The 17,425-nt window shown below is 47.6% G+C and overlaps 1 protein-coding gene across 3 annotated transcripts; it reads left to right on the top strand.

Moving 5' to 3' along the window:
- Window positions 1-2,534: 2,534 nt before the first annotated feature.
- eif4h (eukaryotic translation initiation factor 4h) lies at window positions 2,535-16,517 on the top strand. 3 transcript variants are annotated; one of them, XM_072391845.1, is made up of 8 exons: window positions 2,535-2,644; window positions 7,692-7,879; window positions 8,687-8,751; window positions 9,065-9,161; window positions 10,828-10,911; window positions 13,142-13,324; window positions 14,708-14,823; window positions 16,308-16,517. In XM_072391845.1, the coding sequence occupies exons 1-8, from the start codon at window positions 2,580-2,582 to the stop codon at window positions 16,311-16,313; spliced, it is 804 nt and encodes a 267-aa protein (XP_072247946.1). In that variant the 5' UTR covers window positions 2,535-2,579; the 3' UTR covers window positions 16,314-16,517. The 3 variants fall into 3 exon arrangements, with proteins under 3 accessions (XP_072247946.1, XP_072247947.1, XP_072247945.1); XM_072391846.1 differs by lacking the exon at window positions 10,828-10,911; XM_072391844.1 differs by lacking the exon at window positions 16,308-16,517 and having other exon boundaries at window positions 14,708-14,862.
- Window positions 16,518-17,425: the final 908 nt, after the last annotated feature.

The raw sequence follows: 17,425 nt of genomic DNA, 5'->3' as shown, positions 1-17,425 counted from the left end.
GAAGCTCGGAGCTGTTACTCTGTAGCTCTTATGGAGAAGTGACGAATGTTATAGGTCTGATATTTCTCTGTCCAACATCCTCCGTCACCCTCCTCCACCCACCCCATGAAGTCCAGAGGGCACTGAAGGATGGAGGGGACCCTCTAACCCACCCCATGAGGTCCAGAGGGCACTGAAGGATGGAGGGGACCCTCTAACCCACCCCATGAAGTCCAGAGGGCACTGAAGGATGGAGGGGACCCTCTAACCCACCCCATGAAGTCCAGAGGGCACTGAAGGATGGAGGGGACCCTCTAACCCACCCCATGAAGTCCAGAGGGCACTGAAGGATGGAGGGGACCCTCTAACCCACCCTATGAAGTCCAGAGGGCACTGAAGGATGGAGGGGACCCTCTAACCCACCCCATGAAGTCCAGAGGGCACTGAAGGATGGAGGGGACCCTCTAACCCACCCCATGAAGTCCAGAGGGCACTGAAGGATGGAGGGGACCCTCTAACCCACCCCATGAAGTCCAGAGGGCACTGAAGGATGGAGGGGACCCTCTAACCCACCCCATGAAGTCCAGAGGGCACTGAAGGATGGAGGGGACCCTCTAACCCACCCCATGAAGTCCAGAGGGCACTGAAGGATGGAGGGGACCCTCTAACCCACCCCATGAGGTCCAGAGGGCACTGAAGGATGGAGGGGACCCTCTAACCCACCCCATGAAGTCCAGAGGGCACTGAAGGATGGAGGGGACCCTCTAACCCACCCCATGAAGTCCAGAGGGCACTGAAGGATGGAGGGGACCCTCTAACCCACCCCATGAAGTCCAGAGGGCACTGAAGGATGGAGGGGACCCTCTAACCCACCCCATGAAGTCCAGAGGGCACTGAAGGATGGAGGGGACCCTCTAACCCACCCCATGAAGTCCAGAGGGCACTGAAGGATGGAGGGGACCCTCTAACCCACCCCATGAAGTCCAGAGGGCACTGAAGGATGGAGGGGACCCTCTAACCCACCCCATGAAGTCCAGAGGGCACTGAAGGATGGAGGGGACCCTCTAACCCACCCCATGAAGTCCAGAGGGCACTGAAGGATGGAGGGGACCCTCTAACCCACCCCATGAGGTCCAGAGGGCACTGAAGGATGGAGGGGACCCTCTAACCCACCCCATGAAGTCCAGAGGGCACTGAAGGATGGAGGGGACCCTCTAACCCACCCCATGAAGTCCAGAGGGCACTGAAGGATGGAGGGGACCCTCTAACCCACCCCATGAAGTCCAGAGGGCACTGAAGGATGGAGGGGACCCTCTAACCCACCCCATGAAGTCCAGAGGGCACTGAAGGATGGAGGGGACCCTCTAACCCACCCCATGAAGTCCAGAGGGCACTGAAGGATGGAGGGGACCCTCTAACCCACCCCATGAAGTCCAGAGGGCACTGAAGGATGGAGGGGACCCTCTAACCCACCCCATGAAGTCCAGAGGGCACTGAAGGATGGAGGGGACCCTCTAACCCACCCCATGAAGTCCAGAGGGCACTGAAGGATGGAGGGGACCCTCCTCCACCCACCCCATGAAGTCCAGAGGGCACTGAAGGATGGAGGGGACCCTCTAACCCACCCCATGAGGTCCAGAGGGCACTGAAGGATGGAGGGGACCCTCTAACCCACCCCATGAAGTCCAGAGGGCACTGAAGGATGGAGGGGACCCTCTAACCCACCCCATGAAGTCCAGAGGGCACTGAAGGATGGAGGGGACCCTCTAACCCACCCCATGAAGTCCAGAGGGCACTGAAGGATGGAGGGGACCCTCTAACCCACCCCATGAAGTCCAGAGGGCACTGAAGGATGGAGGGGACCCTCTAACCCACCCCATGAGGTCCAGAGGGCACTGAAGGATGGAGGGGACCCTCTAACCCACCCCATGAAGTCCAGAGGGCACTGAAGGATGGAGGGGACCCTCTAACCCACCCCATGAAGTCCAGAGGGCACTGAAGGATGGAGGGGACCCTCTAACCCACCCCATGAAGTCCAGAGGGCACTGAAGGATGGAGGGGACCCTCTAACCAGCGAGTTCAGTTAATAACGTCCCGCTCTGTGCTTCCACCACCCCAGCAGACCACATAATGAGTCACAACGATGAGTTTAGCTTCTTCAGCCTTATGAATAACCAACCACTTTAAGAAAGTCCATTCATTCCCTCAGTGTTTGTGTTTTTACATTTTTATGAATCAACATCACCCATTTCACAACATTTAAAATGTAGTTTTATATTGAAAATTAAAATGTTCAAATAATTAAAAAGTGAGCATCAGAATGAAATTCTATTATATCTATTTTAAGTCAATAAAACAATCTCCTGAAAGTATACATTGCTATCATAGTGTAAATATTTTGACTATAATAATAACAGGTTTTGCATGATATCAATAAAATATTTTAATTCTCTGAGACTGTAAAGCCTGTAGTTTGATCACATTGTGATTGTTTCTGAACAGCTTTGTGGTTGTGGGTATTCCCGGTCAGGCGCTCTATGGGCAGCTAAACCCGCTCTGTTGTGACGTGTAGGACCTCCACCTCCGACACAGCAGCAGTAATGGCGGACTACGACACCTACGACGAGCGGGACCGGGCCTACGGTAGTTTCGGCGGCGGCAGAGGGTGAGTGTCCGCTCTGTTGGGCGGCTGCACATTGTCCCCCGAACATAAACCCGAACCCGGCCGTCGCAGTGATTCGCGCCAGCGTCCTCTCCCAGCCTTTATAGCAGGGCGGTTAGGCCCCGGAGGTCCACGGCCTCCTGCGCTTTCCGAGCCGGCCGCGGAGTGCTGTGGGAAGCCCGCGGGGAGAGGCTGGGAAACACCGAGGTCTTAAAGCTAGCAGGCTAACTGTTAGCAAGCGGCTAGCTGCGCGCGGACTGTGGAAGAAACGCAGCCATGTGGCGCGGATCGTCCCTGAGTTCCACTACGGAGCGATATTGATCTGTTTGGTGACTGTAAAAACGTGCCGGTCCCGGCCAGAGGCGGGCCGGGGGGCCGCAGCAGGTGGAGGTGGAGCCGGGCTGCAGCAGGACGCTGCCCGCATGGCTGCATCATGTGTCCGGAGCTGCAGACTCATCCACGTAGTAACCAGACATGAGGCTGCGATCAGTGTTCAAAGATATCTATAACCTGCGGTGGATGTGCTCAGTCTGCTGGGTTCTGGTCTGTCTTTATGTGTTTGGATGAATCCAACTGTTAAAAACCTGTTTTTCAGGAAAAAGACTGATTTATGTGTGCAGCCGGATGCTCTGCTGGAACCTGAAGCTGTTGGTTTGGAGTTAAGGATGAAAGTTGAGCCGGTTACACGATGCTGACATGAAAGGTTTGATTTGGAAGGAAATCAGAAAGTGTTGAGATGGTTTGTTCCGCTGAGCTTCCAGCTCGCTGTCTGCAGATTAATCAATAAGGAAATCATTTGAGTCTGTTTGGACTAAAAGCTTTTAGTGGGTCTTTGTTTCTTTACTCTGAGGCAGATGAGCCTCAGCTGAGCCAGATTCACTCTTTTAGGTGTTGGTGGAGATGAGGCTGAGCTCTGCTCTCTGGGGCGAGGCTGCTTAAAAAAGCTGTGACCAAAGCAGAGTTTAACAGTTCACTAACACAGGTTAACAGTTCACTAACACAGGTTAACAGTTCACTGACACAGGTTAACAGTTCACTAACACAGATTAACAGTTCACTAACACAGGTTAACAGTTCGCTAACACAGGTTAACAGTTCACTAACACAGGTTAACAGTTCACTAACACAGGTTAACAGTTCACTAACACGGTTTAACAGTTCGCTAACACAGGTTAACAGTTCACTAACACAGGTTAACAGTTCACTAACACAGGTTAACAGTTCACTAACACAGGTTAACAGTTCACTAACACGGTTTAACAGTTCGCTAACACAGGTTAACAGTTCACTAACACAGGTTAACAGTTCGCTAACACAGGTTAACAGTTCGCTAACACAGTTTAACAGTTCACTAACACAGATTAACAGTTCACTGACACAGTTTAACAGTTCACTAACACAGGTTAACAGTTCACTAACACAGGTTAACAGTTCACTAACACAGTTTAACAGTTCACTAACACAGATTAACAGTTCACTTACACAGTTTAACAGTTCGCTAACACAGTTTAACAGTTCACTAACACAGGTTAACAGTTCACTAACACAGGTTAACAGTTCACTAACACAGGTTAACAGTTCGCTAACACAGGTTAACAGTTCGCTAACACAGATTAACAGTTCACTAACACAGGTTAACAGTTCACTAACACAGGTTAACAGTTCACTAACACAGATTAACAGTTCACTAACACAGGTTAACAGTTCGCTAACACAGGTTAACAGTTCGCTAACACAGATTAACAGTTCACTAACACAGGTTAACAGTTCACTAACACAGGTTAACAGTTCACTAACACAGATTAACAGTTCACTAACACAGGTTAACAGTTCACTAACACAGATTAACAGTTCACTAGCACAGGTTAACAGTTCACTAACACAGGTTAACAGTTCACTAACACAGATTAACAGTTCACTAACACAGATTAACAGTTCACTAACACAGATTAACAGTTCGCTAACACAGGTTAACAGTTCACTAACACAGATTAACAGTTCGCTAACACAGGTTAACAGTTCACTAACACAGATTAACAGTTCACTAGCACAGGTTAACAGTTCACTAACACAGGTTAACAGTTCACTAACACAGATTAACAGTTCACTAACACAGGTTAACAGTTCACTAACACAGATTAACAGTTCACTAACACAGGTTAACAGTTCACTAACACAGGTTAACAGTTCACTAGCACAGGTTAACAGTTCACTAACACAGGTTAACAGTTCACTAACACAGGTTAACAGTTCACTAACACAGGTTAACAGTTCACTAACACAGTTTAACAGTTCGCTGACACAGTTTAACAGTTCACTAACACAGATTAACAGTTCACTAACACAGTTTAACAGTTCACTAACACAGATTAACAGTTCACTAACACAGTTTAACAGTTCACTAACACAGTTTGTTACACTAAAGAGGTTTTTTGGATGATGGCAGCAGAAAGGATAGTTTCTGTGTCACCGTGAGTCAACGCTCCTGCTCTGGTTTACTGCCTCAGATCCCCTCAGAAATCACTCATTTTACATTTTAAACCAGGAAAAGCTTCGTGGTTTTACCTGAGCAGTGACTGACAGGACGAGTCTTGGTTTTACCTGAGCAGTGACTGACAGGACGAGTCTTGGTTTTACCTGAGCAGTGACTGACAGGACGAGTCTTGGTTTTACCTGAGCAGTGACTGACAGGACGATTCTTTGGTTTTACCTGAACGGTGACTGACAGGACCAGTCTTGGTTTTACCTGAACGGTGACTGACAGGACGATTCTTGGTTTTACCTGAACGGTGACTGACAGGACGATTCTTGGTTTTACCTGAACGGTGACTGACAGGACGATTCTTTGTTTTACCTGAACGGTGACTGACAGGACGATTCTTTGTTTTACCTGAACAGTGACTGACAGGACGATTGTTTGGTTTTACCTGAACGGTGACTGACAGGACGATTGTTTGGTTTTACCTGAACGGTGACTGACAGGACGAGTCTTGGTTTTACCTGAACAGTGACTGACAGGACGATTCTTGGTTTTACCTGAACAGTGACTGACAGGACGATTCTTGGTTTTACCTGAACGGTGACTGACAGGACGATTCTTGGTTTTACCTGAACAGTGACTGACAGGATGTTCTTGGTTTTTACCTGAACAGTGACTGACAGGATGTTCTTGGTTTTTACCTGAACAGTGACTGATAGGATGTTCTTGGTTTTTACCTGAACAGTGACTGATAGGATGTTCTTGGTTTTTACCTGAGCAGTGACTGACAGGACAATTCTTGGTTTTACCTGAGCAGTGACTGACAGGACAATTCTTGGTTTTACCTGAGCAGTGACTGACAGGACGATTCTTTGGTTTTTACCTGAACAGTGACTGATAGGATGTTCTTGGTTTTACCTGAACAGTGACTGACAGGACGATTCTTGGTTTTACCTGAACAGTGACTGACAGGACGATTCTTTGGTTTTACCTGAACAGTGACTGACAGGATGTTCTTGGTTTTTACCTGAACAGTGACTGACAGGATGTTCTTGGTTTTTACCTGAACAGTGACTGATAGGATGTTCTTGGTTTTTACCTGAGCAGTGACTGACAGGACAATTCTTGGTTTTACCTGAGCAGTGACTGACAGGACGATTCTTTGGTTTTTACCTGAACAGTGACTGATAGGATGTTCTTGGTTTTTACCTGAGCAGTGACTGACAGGACAATTCTTGGTTTTTACCTGAACAGTGACTGACAGGACAATTCTTGGTTTTACCTGAACAGTGACTGATAGAATTCACCAGGTGCTGAAAACACTTCCTGTTCAGCTCTAATGTGATCTTCAGACTTTCCTCACATGACTCCGTAATCTGAGAGGTGGAACATGAGGCATTTTGCTGCTGGACAGAACCAGAACCTCCACTCAGAGATAACAGGTTCTGATCTTTCTTTGTTCACACAGAATCCAGCGATCAGCTGCTGACTGATGAGCAGAACAGAACCGCAGTCAGAAAGCTGTGATCTGGACAAAGTTCTGCTGCTCACAGCTCTGAAACTTTACCTCCATCCTTTCAGCTCTGACCCAGAATCAGGTGGAAATCAGTTAATCAATTTTATCTGATTGTACAAACTGACTCTTTCTCCTCTGTTCTTATTTGGGTTTGATCCAGTATCAGCAGAACCGACGAGTGAGAATAAGTAGAACCGGTTCTGAACAGTGGATGTTTTCTGGTCCAAAAGGGTCCAACTGGTTCCCAGATGGAACATGTCTCTGTGTTATGAGATTATTGATTTTCCCTCAGTTATTGGATCAATCAGACTCTTTCAGTGTGGTTCTCATGACAGAATTTACAGGCTGATCATCAGGAACAGAACCAGCTGTTTACAGAACATTTAACCTGAATCTGTGGTGTCCTTCTGGATCCACGATTTTTCTTGATTGTTGATCCCGTGTTATTGATCCCGTGTGATCGATCCCGTGTTATTGATCCCGTGTTATTGATCCCGTGTTATCGATCCCGTGTTATTGATCCCGTGTGATCGATCCCGTGTTATCGATCCCGTGTGTGGCCGTTGATCCCATGTTGTCGATCCCATGTTGTTGATCCCGTGTTATTGATCCCGTGTGATCGATCCCGTGTGATCGATCCCGTGTTATTGATCCCGTGTGATCGATCCCGTGTTATCGATCCCGTGTGTGGCCGTTGATCCCATGTTGTCGATCCCGTGTTATTGATCCCGTGTTATTGATCCCGTGTGATCGATCCCGTGTTATTGATCCCGTGTTATCGATCCTGTGTTATTGATCCTGTGTGGGATCGTTGAAATGCTTCTTATTCAGCTGCTTCTGAGTCTGTTCTGATTGGTTGAAGAAACTTAAGTGGCCCCCTGGTTCTTTGATGTCTCCAGCTGTTTGGGGTCAGTAGGTGGCGCTGTAGGCTGATATAGACGGAGCAGGTGTTGGATTTAATTCCCTTTTTTGATCGATAACTTTCTGTTTACAACAGATTTTTGTAATCTGATGATCAGTAATGAGCCTGAGTGTGTGCTTTGTGTCCCTCTTAGGCCCCGTGGCGGCGGCGGCCCCGGAGGCCCCAGGAAGCAGAAGGAGCTGCCCTCAGAGCCGCCGTTCACAGCGTACGTGGGAAACCTGCCGTTCAACACGGTGCAGGGAGACATCGACATCATCTTCAAAGAGCTCAACATCCGCAGTGTTCGATTGGTCAGAGACAAAGAGACAGACAAGTTCAAAGGTCAGAGGATTTTATTGTTCTGCTCCACAGGAAGTCGGGTCATTGTCAGAGTCCTGGGGCTTTATGATTGTCATGGTCAGCTGTGGGAGCTGTGGGCGGGGCTTAATGCTCCTGAAGGACTTCACAGTAAAAATGTGTGAAATAATTGTGCTGAGAGGGGATCAGAGGAGAGGATTTAATTTAATGAAACATAGACAAAGTTAATGTGGAATTAGTTTGACTTTTCCCCGTGTTTTCTGTCCCGTGTTTTCTGTCCCGTGTTTTCTGTCCCGTGTTTTCTGTCCCGTGTTTTCTGTCCCGTGTTTTCTGTCCCGTGTTTTCTGTCTCGTGTTTTCTGTCTCGTGTTTTCTGTCTCGTGTTTTCTGTCCCGTGTTTTCTGTCTCGTGTTTTCTGTCTCGTGTTTTCTGTCCCGTGTTTTCTGTCCCGTGTTTTCTGTCCCGTGTTTTCTGTCTCGTGTTTTCTGTCCCGTGTTTTCTGTCCCGTGTTTTCTGTCCCGTGTTTTCTGTCTCGTGTTTTCTGTCTCGTGTTTTCTGTCTCGTGTTTTCTGTCCCGTGTTTTCTGTCTCGTGTTTTCTGTCTCGTGTTTTCTGTCCCGTGTTTTCTGTCCCGTGTTTTCTGTCCCGTGTTTTCTTTCATTTAACCCGTGTTTTCTTTAATTTAACCCGTGTTTTCTGTAATTTAACCCGTGTTTGACTGGACTGGCTCATGTGGGCCAGTCCAGTCCGAACCTCCAGTAATGGGATCGTTTAAAGCTGACAGCCCCACCCGGACTAACCGTGTTCCTCCTGACTGTTTTTGTCTTTTTCAGGTTTTTGTTATGTTGAGTTTGAAGATTTGGAATCTCTAAAAGAAGCTTTGACGTATGACGGCGCTGTGAGTATCTCCTTAAGGAACTCTTTCTGTTCCCGGTCAGGAACAAAACGGCCCAAAGTTCTGAGTGACACGAATATTGTGTGTTGTTAGACCTTTCTGTCTCCTCTGAAGGAGACTGAGAGTCGGTGTCTGACCTCTGCAGTCGGTCCTGGCTGCTGTCAGTCAGCTTCTGACCCGAATCCTGCCTGATGGCAGCCGTGTTGGGATGAATATTTGTGTCATTCACAAAGTTTTTGGCCACAGCTGAACTCAGTAACGGACAGAGAGCGCCTCCAGACTGATTGACCTCTGATGTGACCTCTGATGTCTGCAGTTGCTAGGTGAAAGGTCACTGAGGGTCGACATCGCAGAGGGACGAAAGCAGGAGCGAGGAGGCAGTGGCTTCGGCTTCAGGAAAGACGACGCCAGAGGTAGGAAAAGCCACGGGTGGAACATCGAGATCTGACAGCTGAGCTCAGACTGCAGGGCGCTCACACACCTGTGTGATGTCACACACCTGTGTGATGTCACACCGAGGCGCTCACACACCTGTGTGATGTCACACCGAGGCGCTCACACACCTGTGTGATGTCACACACCTGTGTGATGTCACACCGAGGCGCTCACACACCTGTGTGATGTCACACCGAGGCGCTCACACACCTGTGTGATGTCACACTGAGGCGCTCACACACCTGTGTGATGTCACACCGAGGCGCTCACACACCTGTGTGATGTCACACTGAGGCTGTCACACACCTGTGTGATGTCACACCGAGGCGCTCACACACCTGTGTGATGTCACACACCTGTGTGATGTCACACCGAGGCGCTCACACACCTGTGTGATGTCACACACCTGTGTGATGTCACACACCTGTGTGATGTCACACCGAGGCGCTCACACACCTGTGTGATGTCACACTGAGGCTGTCACACACCTGTGTGATGTCACACCGAGGCGCTCACACACCTGTGTGATGTCACACACCTGTGTGATGTCACACCGAGGCGCTCACACACCTGTGTGATGTCACACCGAGGCGCTCACACACCTGTGTGATGTCACACTGAGGCGCTCACACACCTGTGTGATGTCACACCGAGGCGCTCACACACCTGTGTGATGTCACACACCTGTGTGATGTCACACCGAGGCGCTCACACACCTGTGTGATGTCACACCGAGGCGCTCACACACCTGTGTGATGTCACACTGAGGCGCTCACACACCTGTGTGATGTCACACCGAGGCGCTCACACACCTGTGTGATGTCACACACCTGTGTGATGTCACACCGAGGCGCTCACACACCTGTGTGATGTCACACTGAGGCGCTCACACACCTGTGTGATGTCACACTGAGGCGTCCCGGAGTCTGAGCGCAGCATCGGACCGTTCCGGCTCCGGTTCTGGTTCTGAATGTTTTGTGGGTTAAATCCAGTGGATTTCTGTTTGAATGAATCTGAAAACGTTGACCTGAAACTGTCTGACCTCTGAGGAGGACTCTCCATCTTCCATCATCTCATCCTCACCTGCCTTGCCCCGCCCCCTTCCTTAGACAGGTGGAGGTCACTTGGTGTCAGCTGCTTCTTTCTAACGCCTCCTCTGATTGGCTAATTTTCAACTAACAAGCTCCGCCTCTTTACTGATCTCCTTATCGCCGCTTCCAGAAGGAGGCTCCGCCCCCTCCTCCTTTTACCTCTCCTCCTCTCTCCTCCCCCTCTTCCTCTCCTCTCCTCTCTTCTTCTTCTCCTCCTCCTCTCCTTCCTCTTCTTCTCCTCTCCTTCCTCTTCCTCTCCTCTTTTACCTCTCTTCTTCTTCTTCTCCTGCTCCTCTCCTTCCCCTCTTCCTCTCCTCCTCTCCCCCTCTTCCTCTCCTCCTCTCCCCCTCTTCCTCTCCTCCTTTTACCTCTCCTCTTCTTCCTCTCCTCCTCTCCCCCTCTTCCTCTCCTCTCCTCTCTTCTTCTCCTCCTCCTCTCCTCCCCCTCTTCCTCTCCTCTCCTCTTCTTCTCCTCCTCTCCTTCCTCTCCTCCTCCTCTCCTTCCTCTCCTCCTTCCTCTCCTCTCGGTGTTAAACTCCTCGTGTTGTCTGCAGGACGAGGAGGTTCTCGAGGAGCTCCCAGAGGAGGAGGAGGAGGACGTGACTCGCGGGAGGACTTCTGCGACCAGCCGGGAGGAGGTGAAGTCAGATAATTCAGCAGCTCAGGCTGGACGGCAACAGATTCCAGCCAGCCAATCAGAGCACAGCTGGCGGCCAATCAGAGCACAGCTGGCGGCCAATCAGAGCACAGCTGGCGGCCAATCAGAGCACAGCTGGCGGCCAATCAGAGCACAGCTGGCGGCCAATCAGAGCACAGCTGGCAGCCAATCAGAGCACAGGATGGTGTTCCAGAACTTAAACTAGTTTAAACAAACAAAAAATGTCTCAAAGCTCAACTGTGACTGCTTCAGTCAAATGTAAACTGCTTAATTTGACCATCTGTAGCAGCTGTGGTGCTTTAGCAGTTCTTCTTCTCTGTTTTTGAAGCAGCACTGTCTCTTCTCTAGCTGCTGAGGTAACAGTGAGAGAATCCGGCTTCATTCACAGAACAGGGTTAATTAACTCGGGTTGAGTTCAGGCTCATCACAGATCCAATGATACAGCAACACAATTAAAACTGGTTTTATGGTGAGGAACGCCTCGTGTTATTCGAGCCTCTAAAACTGATCAGAGACAGGAGAGATGTGGCCCAAAATATCAAAAACAGACTGAATGTACAGATATCTGCTCCTTAACCTTCAATAAGTTTTAAAAATTGATAAGAATTAAAACTTTACGAGTTTGTTTCTATAAAACCAAGCAAATAAATCAACTTCAGACGAAGGTTATCGCTCCAAACATTCAACACATTTAATTTAAGGAGGAAAATGGATTCAAACTCAACACTGGAAGCACAAATTCTAACTAAATGAAAGAACTTTGTTCCAGCTGAAGAGGTTTGAATCTTTTGGTTAACAGGATTGTTAGTTATATTTAGTTAGTTAGATTGTTGTTGGTTAACAGGATTGTTAGTTATATTTAGTTAGTTAGATTGTTGTTGGTTAACAGGATTGTTAGTTATATTTAGTTAGTTAGATTGTTGTTGGTTAACAGGATTGTTAGTTATATTTAGTTAGTTAGATTGTTGTTGGTTAACAGGATTGTTAGTTATATTTAGTTAGTTAGATTGTTGTTGGTTAACAGGATTGTTAGTTATATTTAGTTAGTTAGATTGTTGTTGGTTAACAGGAGTGTTAGTTAGTTAGATTGTTGTTGGTTAACAGGATTGTTAGTTATTGTTAGTTAGTTAGATTGTTGTTGGTTAACAAGATTGTTAGTTATATTTAGTTAGTTAGATTGTTGTTGGTTAACAGGATTGTTAGTTATTGTTAGTTAGTTAGATTGTTGTTGGTTAACAGGATTGTTAGTTGGTTAGATTGTTGTTGGTTAACAGGATTGTTAGTTATATTTAGTTAGTTAGATTGTTGTTGGTTAACAGGATTGTTAGTTATATTTAGTTAGTTAGATTGTTGTTGGTTAACAGGATTGTTAGTTATATTTAGTTAGTTAGATTGTTGTTGGTTAACAGGATTGTTAGTTATATTTAGTTAGTTAGATTGTTGTTGGTTAACAGGATTGTTAGTTATATTTAGTTAGTTAGATTGTTGTTGGTTAACAGGATTGTTAGTTAGTTAGATTGTTGTTGGTTAACAGGATTGTTAGTTATATTTAGTTAGTTAGATTGTTGTTGGTTAACAAGATTGTTAGTTATATTTAGTTAGTTAGATTGTTGTTGGTTAACAGGATTGTTAGTTAGTTAGATTGTTGTTGGTTAACAGGATTGTTAGTTATATTTAGTTAGTTAGATTGTTGTTGGTTAACAGGATTGTTAGTTATTGTTAGTTAGTTAGATTGTTGTTGGTTAACAGGATTGTTAGTTATTGTTAGTTAGTTAGATTGTTGTTGGTTAACAGGATTGTTAACAAAACCGAAGCTTTCATCCAGAACTTGGACAAACGTCAACAAGCTGCCGGGTTTATTTTTCAAACGTTTGCTCATAATCGACCGTTTAACGTCACTTTGACTCGGCTAGAAATCGGTTTATTCTGTGCTGAACAGTGAAGTCGGACGAATGAGGAAGTGAGGAAGAGAACCTGTGGAACGAGGCGTTCTGACCCACAGGTGGCGTGAAGCTGCTCCTCCTCCGGTCAAACTGGCAGCCTCTGCCTTGACTCCGCCTCCTGAGGCGCTTGGACCCCACCCTGTTTTTCCCATCATGCCTTTGGGCTCAGTCATCTCATGCTAAGTCACTTCACAGGTCCAGACGCAGCAGGTCACCTGAGAGCTGCGATCGGCTGACTCACCTGTCCGTCCGTCCGTTTGTCTGCAGGTTTCAGAGACGATGACTTCATGGGAGGGCGGGGTCGAGGTGGCAGCAGTCGCCCCGGCGATAGACGGGGGGCAGCAGGTGGCGGCGGCGGCGGCACCGGTGGCGCCGGTGGAGGAGGAATGGGTCGCTTCAGAGACGGGCCGCCCCGCGGTGGAACGACAGACTTCAGGGAACCATCTGAAGGTGACATCACTTCCTGTTTGAACTGTTTCTCATGAAGTTTTTACCCTCTGTGATGACGTCAGACAGGAAGTTGGATTTAGTCCAACTGACTGTACGTTTTAACGTGTGAAAGCTCTGCGGTCGTATCTGTGGTGGGACTGATGCATAACTGACTCCTCACCATCCACAGCAACCTGTTTAATCTTAAATCTACTTTTATTATCAGTAATTCCATTCAAAGGAAAACGAGTGAAAGAAAAGCACTGCCTCAGGTGGATGTTAGCGCTCTGTCTGCAGTCTCTGTCTGCCCGGATAGTCTTAAAGCTGAGCAGAGAGCTGTTAGAGTTGTTCCTGCAGCCAGGTCCAGGATTCCACCATCTGTTGTTAAGCAGCTCTGTGATCCTCCTCCTTTACTGTTAGCGCTCTGTCTGCAGTCTCTGTCTGCCCGGATAGTCTTAAAGCTGAGCAGAGAGCTGTTAGAGTTGTTCCTGCAGCCAGGTCCAGGATTCCACCATCTGTTGTTAACCAGCTCTGTGATCCTCCTCCTTTACTGTTAGCGCTCTGTCTGCAGTCTCTGTCTGCCCGGATAGTCTTAAAGCTGAGCAGAGAGCTGTTAGAGCTGTTCCTGCAGCCAGGTCCAGGATTCCACCATCTGTTGTTAACCAGCTCTGTGATCCTCCTCCTTTACTGTTAGCGCTCTGTCTGCAGTCTCTGTCTGCCCGGATAGTCTTAAAGCTGAGCAGAGAGCTGTTAGAGTTGTTCCTGCAGCCAGGTCCAGGATTCCACCATCTGTTGTTAACCAGCTCTGTGATCCTCCTCCTTTACTGTTAGCGCTCTGTCTGCAGTCTCTGTCTGCCCGGATAGTCTTAAAGCTGAGCAGAGAGCTGTTAGAGTTGTTCCTGCAGCCAGGTCTCTGCCATATATTCCTGCTCCGAGCTCGTCCATTTTATCCACCAGAGATCTCACATTTCCCCTGATGATTAAAGGAAGAAACGCTTTAAACTTCCTCCTTTTCCTCCTTTTTGTTGCTGCTCTGCATCCCAGACGTCTCCTCTTCAGCTCATCTTGATTTGAGGTCTTATTCCAGGTGTTACTTGGGCTTTGGAAAGCTCAGTTAGCTGCTTTGCTGTTGCCACGGTTACGCATCATAACAGATGTAGAAATCACCATAGTTACCAGCAGAAGTCTTCCAGCAGCTCAGCTCAGAAACATGTTTTCACAGGAAAAAGCTCGGTGGACGATAATTAATCCTAAAATTCTGATAATAATCAGAAAGATTTGTATTTATTTGTGTATTTATTTTTTTAGATCTCAGCGTTCTGTACATGTCATTTCCCCGCTGACTCCTGTGTGGACCGGCGTCCCGTTGTGCTGACTCGTCTGTTTGTGTGTGTGTTTTCGCAGAGGAGCGTGCACAGCGACCCCGGCTGCAGCTGAAGCCTCGAACGGTGTCCGAGCCGCTCAACCAGGTCGCCAACCCCAACTCCGCCATCTTCGGCGGAGCCAAGCCGCGAGAAGAGGTGATCGAGAGAGAAAAACCATAAGAGACTGATGGCCACAAGGCCAGAGGGGAGGGGGGGGGTTAACGTATGATTGAGAACTTTAATTTAAAAAAAAGCGGCACATTTAGCACCTTCCTGACAGACGGTGAGCGAGCGGACGCCAGACTCCTCCTCCTCCTCTTCTTCTTCCTGTTTGAGCAGAATATTTATTCTTAGGGGAACGAAGCTGAGGCACTCTGACACGGATCAGTAATAAACCTGTAAACACACGGCGAGCAGCGAATGCATGCCCCAACTTTGGGTTTCTCTGCCCCCCCTCACCTTCGCTTACTGTGATGTCATACCTGCTCAGCCCCGCCCCCTCCCCCTGCCGGGTCAAAGGTCACCCACCAGATTGGCCGCTGGTCTCTCACTTTCTTCTTTTTGTACTTGGATTGTTCAGCTGTGGCCCCGCCCCCTCAGACCCTTCCTTCCCTTCTTTATTTGCTGTTTCTCGTTTCCATGGTGACTCATCAGTTTCTTCAGCTTTAATCAAGAGTCTTTTGTCCTCTGATTGGTTGACACGAAGCGGCGGTCATCCTGGGGGCGGGGTTTAACCTGCAATAGGACGGACTTGTGGCGATCACCTGATCTCTGATTTCTGTTCCCATGATGCACCTGAAGCAGGAAAACGCTGCATTCACTGTCTGCAGGGATTTTTCCTCCACAAACTAAAGCTGCGTTCAGGTTCTCTTAAGAAAAATGGGGAAAACGGCTCTTTTAGACATAAAACATTGAAATTTACATGAAAGTCTGATGGAGCCTGAACGCAACTCGGTTCAAACGGTTCAGAGCAGACTGTGGTGAGGGGGCGTGGCCTCGCGTTAGGCCTCTGCGGTCCAATCAGATTTCAGAATGAGACATGATCCACACTGGACACACAGAAGAAGACCTCTGATTGGTCGGTTGACCCAGACTAAGTTTTATTGGATGGAAACTGGTTCTGCTGCTGCAGATGTTGGCAGCTGTGCTGCAGTTTGCGTCAGAACCGCTGCAGAAGCTTCACAGATGAGATGTTCAGCCAAACCTTTATCCCTTTTCCATCATCTTCAACCCGCTTGAAGCGGGTTCTGGTGCTGGATGGGTTTAGACCTGGCTTAGCTTTAGAACCTCATCAGAACCGGTTTCCCCCCCAGATGTTTGAGTTGAGGCTGGATTTGTTCCAGTTCATCCTGTTTAGGGTGAGGAACGGGTTCAGAATGAGAAAGCTGAAAAACGCAGCTTTTGTTGCCTATTTAATGCCTGTTGATGCTCTTTCTTTCATCTGTTTCAGTCAAACTGTGGGGAACAAAGACAAGTTTTCAGAGAAGGAATCGGGGATGAATGGAGGAGGGAAAGAAAAGTGGAATGAGTGAAAAGTGTTTTGTTTAAATTGACTTTCACTTCTTTGCTCCCCTTTTTTCTTCTCTTCCTGTGTTGCGTCTCGTCCCTTTGACTCTGCTTCCATCTGTCTTTGAATGCAGCACTGACTCGTTAAACGCCGCCGCCACAGACTCCCGACCGGACCGCGGCGCCGACACAGAGGAAGAATTCGAAGGTTTTTGCGCCCTTTCCTTGTTTCAGTCTGGATCAGATGCCGACCTCCACCGAGAAAATGTTGTAACATGAATGATGACCTGCAAAGTCCAAACTCTTACTGTCCAATAAAGCTGGAACTTTAGTTTGTAGCTGAACCTCTGACGTGTGCTTCTTTTGATTTGAAAGCCTCTGAGAACCGGACCAGGTCCAGGTTTTGGGGTCTGTGTGTCGGTGTGGATCGGGTCTGGGTCAGGTGGGCAGCGTTAGGTTTCACTTGGTTTCCCAGGACACCGAACGGAGGAACTTTTTCTTAATCTACAGAAGAGAAGCGGCTGTTTTTACCTGTTTTGTTAATATTTTGCCCGTCTCTGTTTATTGCAATAAAACTGTCATCATCGATCACCAACCACATGTGTTTACTTTCAGGGTGGGGGGGGCGATTCCTCGCTTTGGTTCTGCTCCGAATGAAGCTGAGCAGGAGGTTCCTCTTGCTGCTGCTTCAGCTTTTATAACAGCAGTTTCCTCAGATCTTTACTTTGACTAAAGTATTTTTCAGTGATTAAAATCAACATTTTCACATGAATCTACACTAAAAATAGCAAATCGAATGTTTGCCAACTTCAGCTTTTAAGAAGCATCTTGTTACCCTGAATAAACTCCAAAAGAAGCTGCTTTTCAGTTCAGTTCACAACAAAAATCATCTTTAAATCAAAAAGAAAACTGCGGTTAGTACAGTCCTCCTGCTCTCATGTTGAGCCATAAAAACTTTAACTTAATTCAGTTTTATTCATAATGTCAGGACACTTCAATAATTCAGTCCAATTCAAGCCAGTTAATTTTAATACAGTCATAATCCAATCAAATTTAATCTGTTAAATTCCAAAGAAAACAACAGGTTGCACTGAAACTTCAATTCCAATCCATCCTGAGCTGTACGAGGAGAGAGAAAACTCCTTTAAACAGGAAGAAACCTCCATCAGAACCAGAACCAGGAAGAAACCTCCATCAGAACCAGGAAGGGTCCATCTGCCTGGACCAGCTGGGGCTGAGAGGACAGGAAAGA

This window comes from Leuresthes tenuis, unplaced genomic scaffold, assembly GCF_036924035.1.
Source record: "Leuresthes tenuis unplaced genomic scaffold, fLeuTen1.0.hap1 SCAF_9, whole genome shotgun sequence".
In the NCBI taxonomy this organism is placed as follows: domain Eukaryota; kingdom Metazoa; phylum Chordata; class Actinopteri; order Atheriniformes; family Atherinopsidae; genus Leuresthes; species Leuresthes tenuis.
Note: the sequence above shows the minus strand (reverse complement) of the source record. Positions and strands in the feature narration are given on the sequence as shown.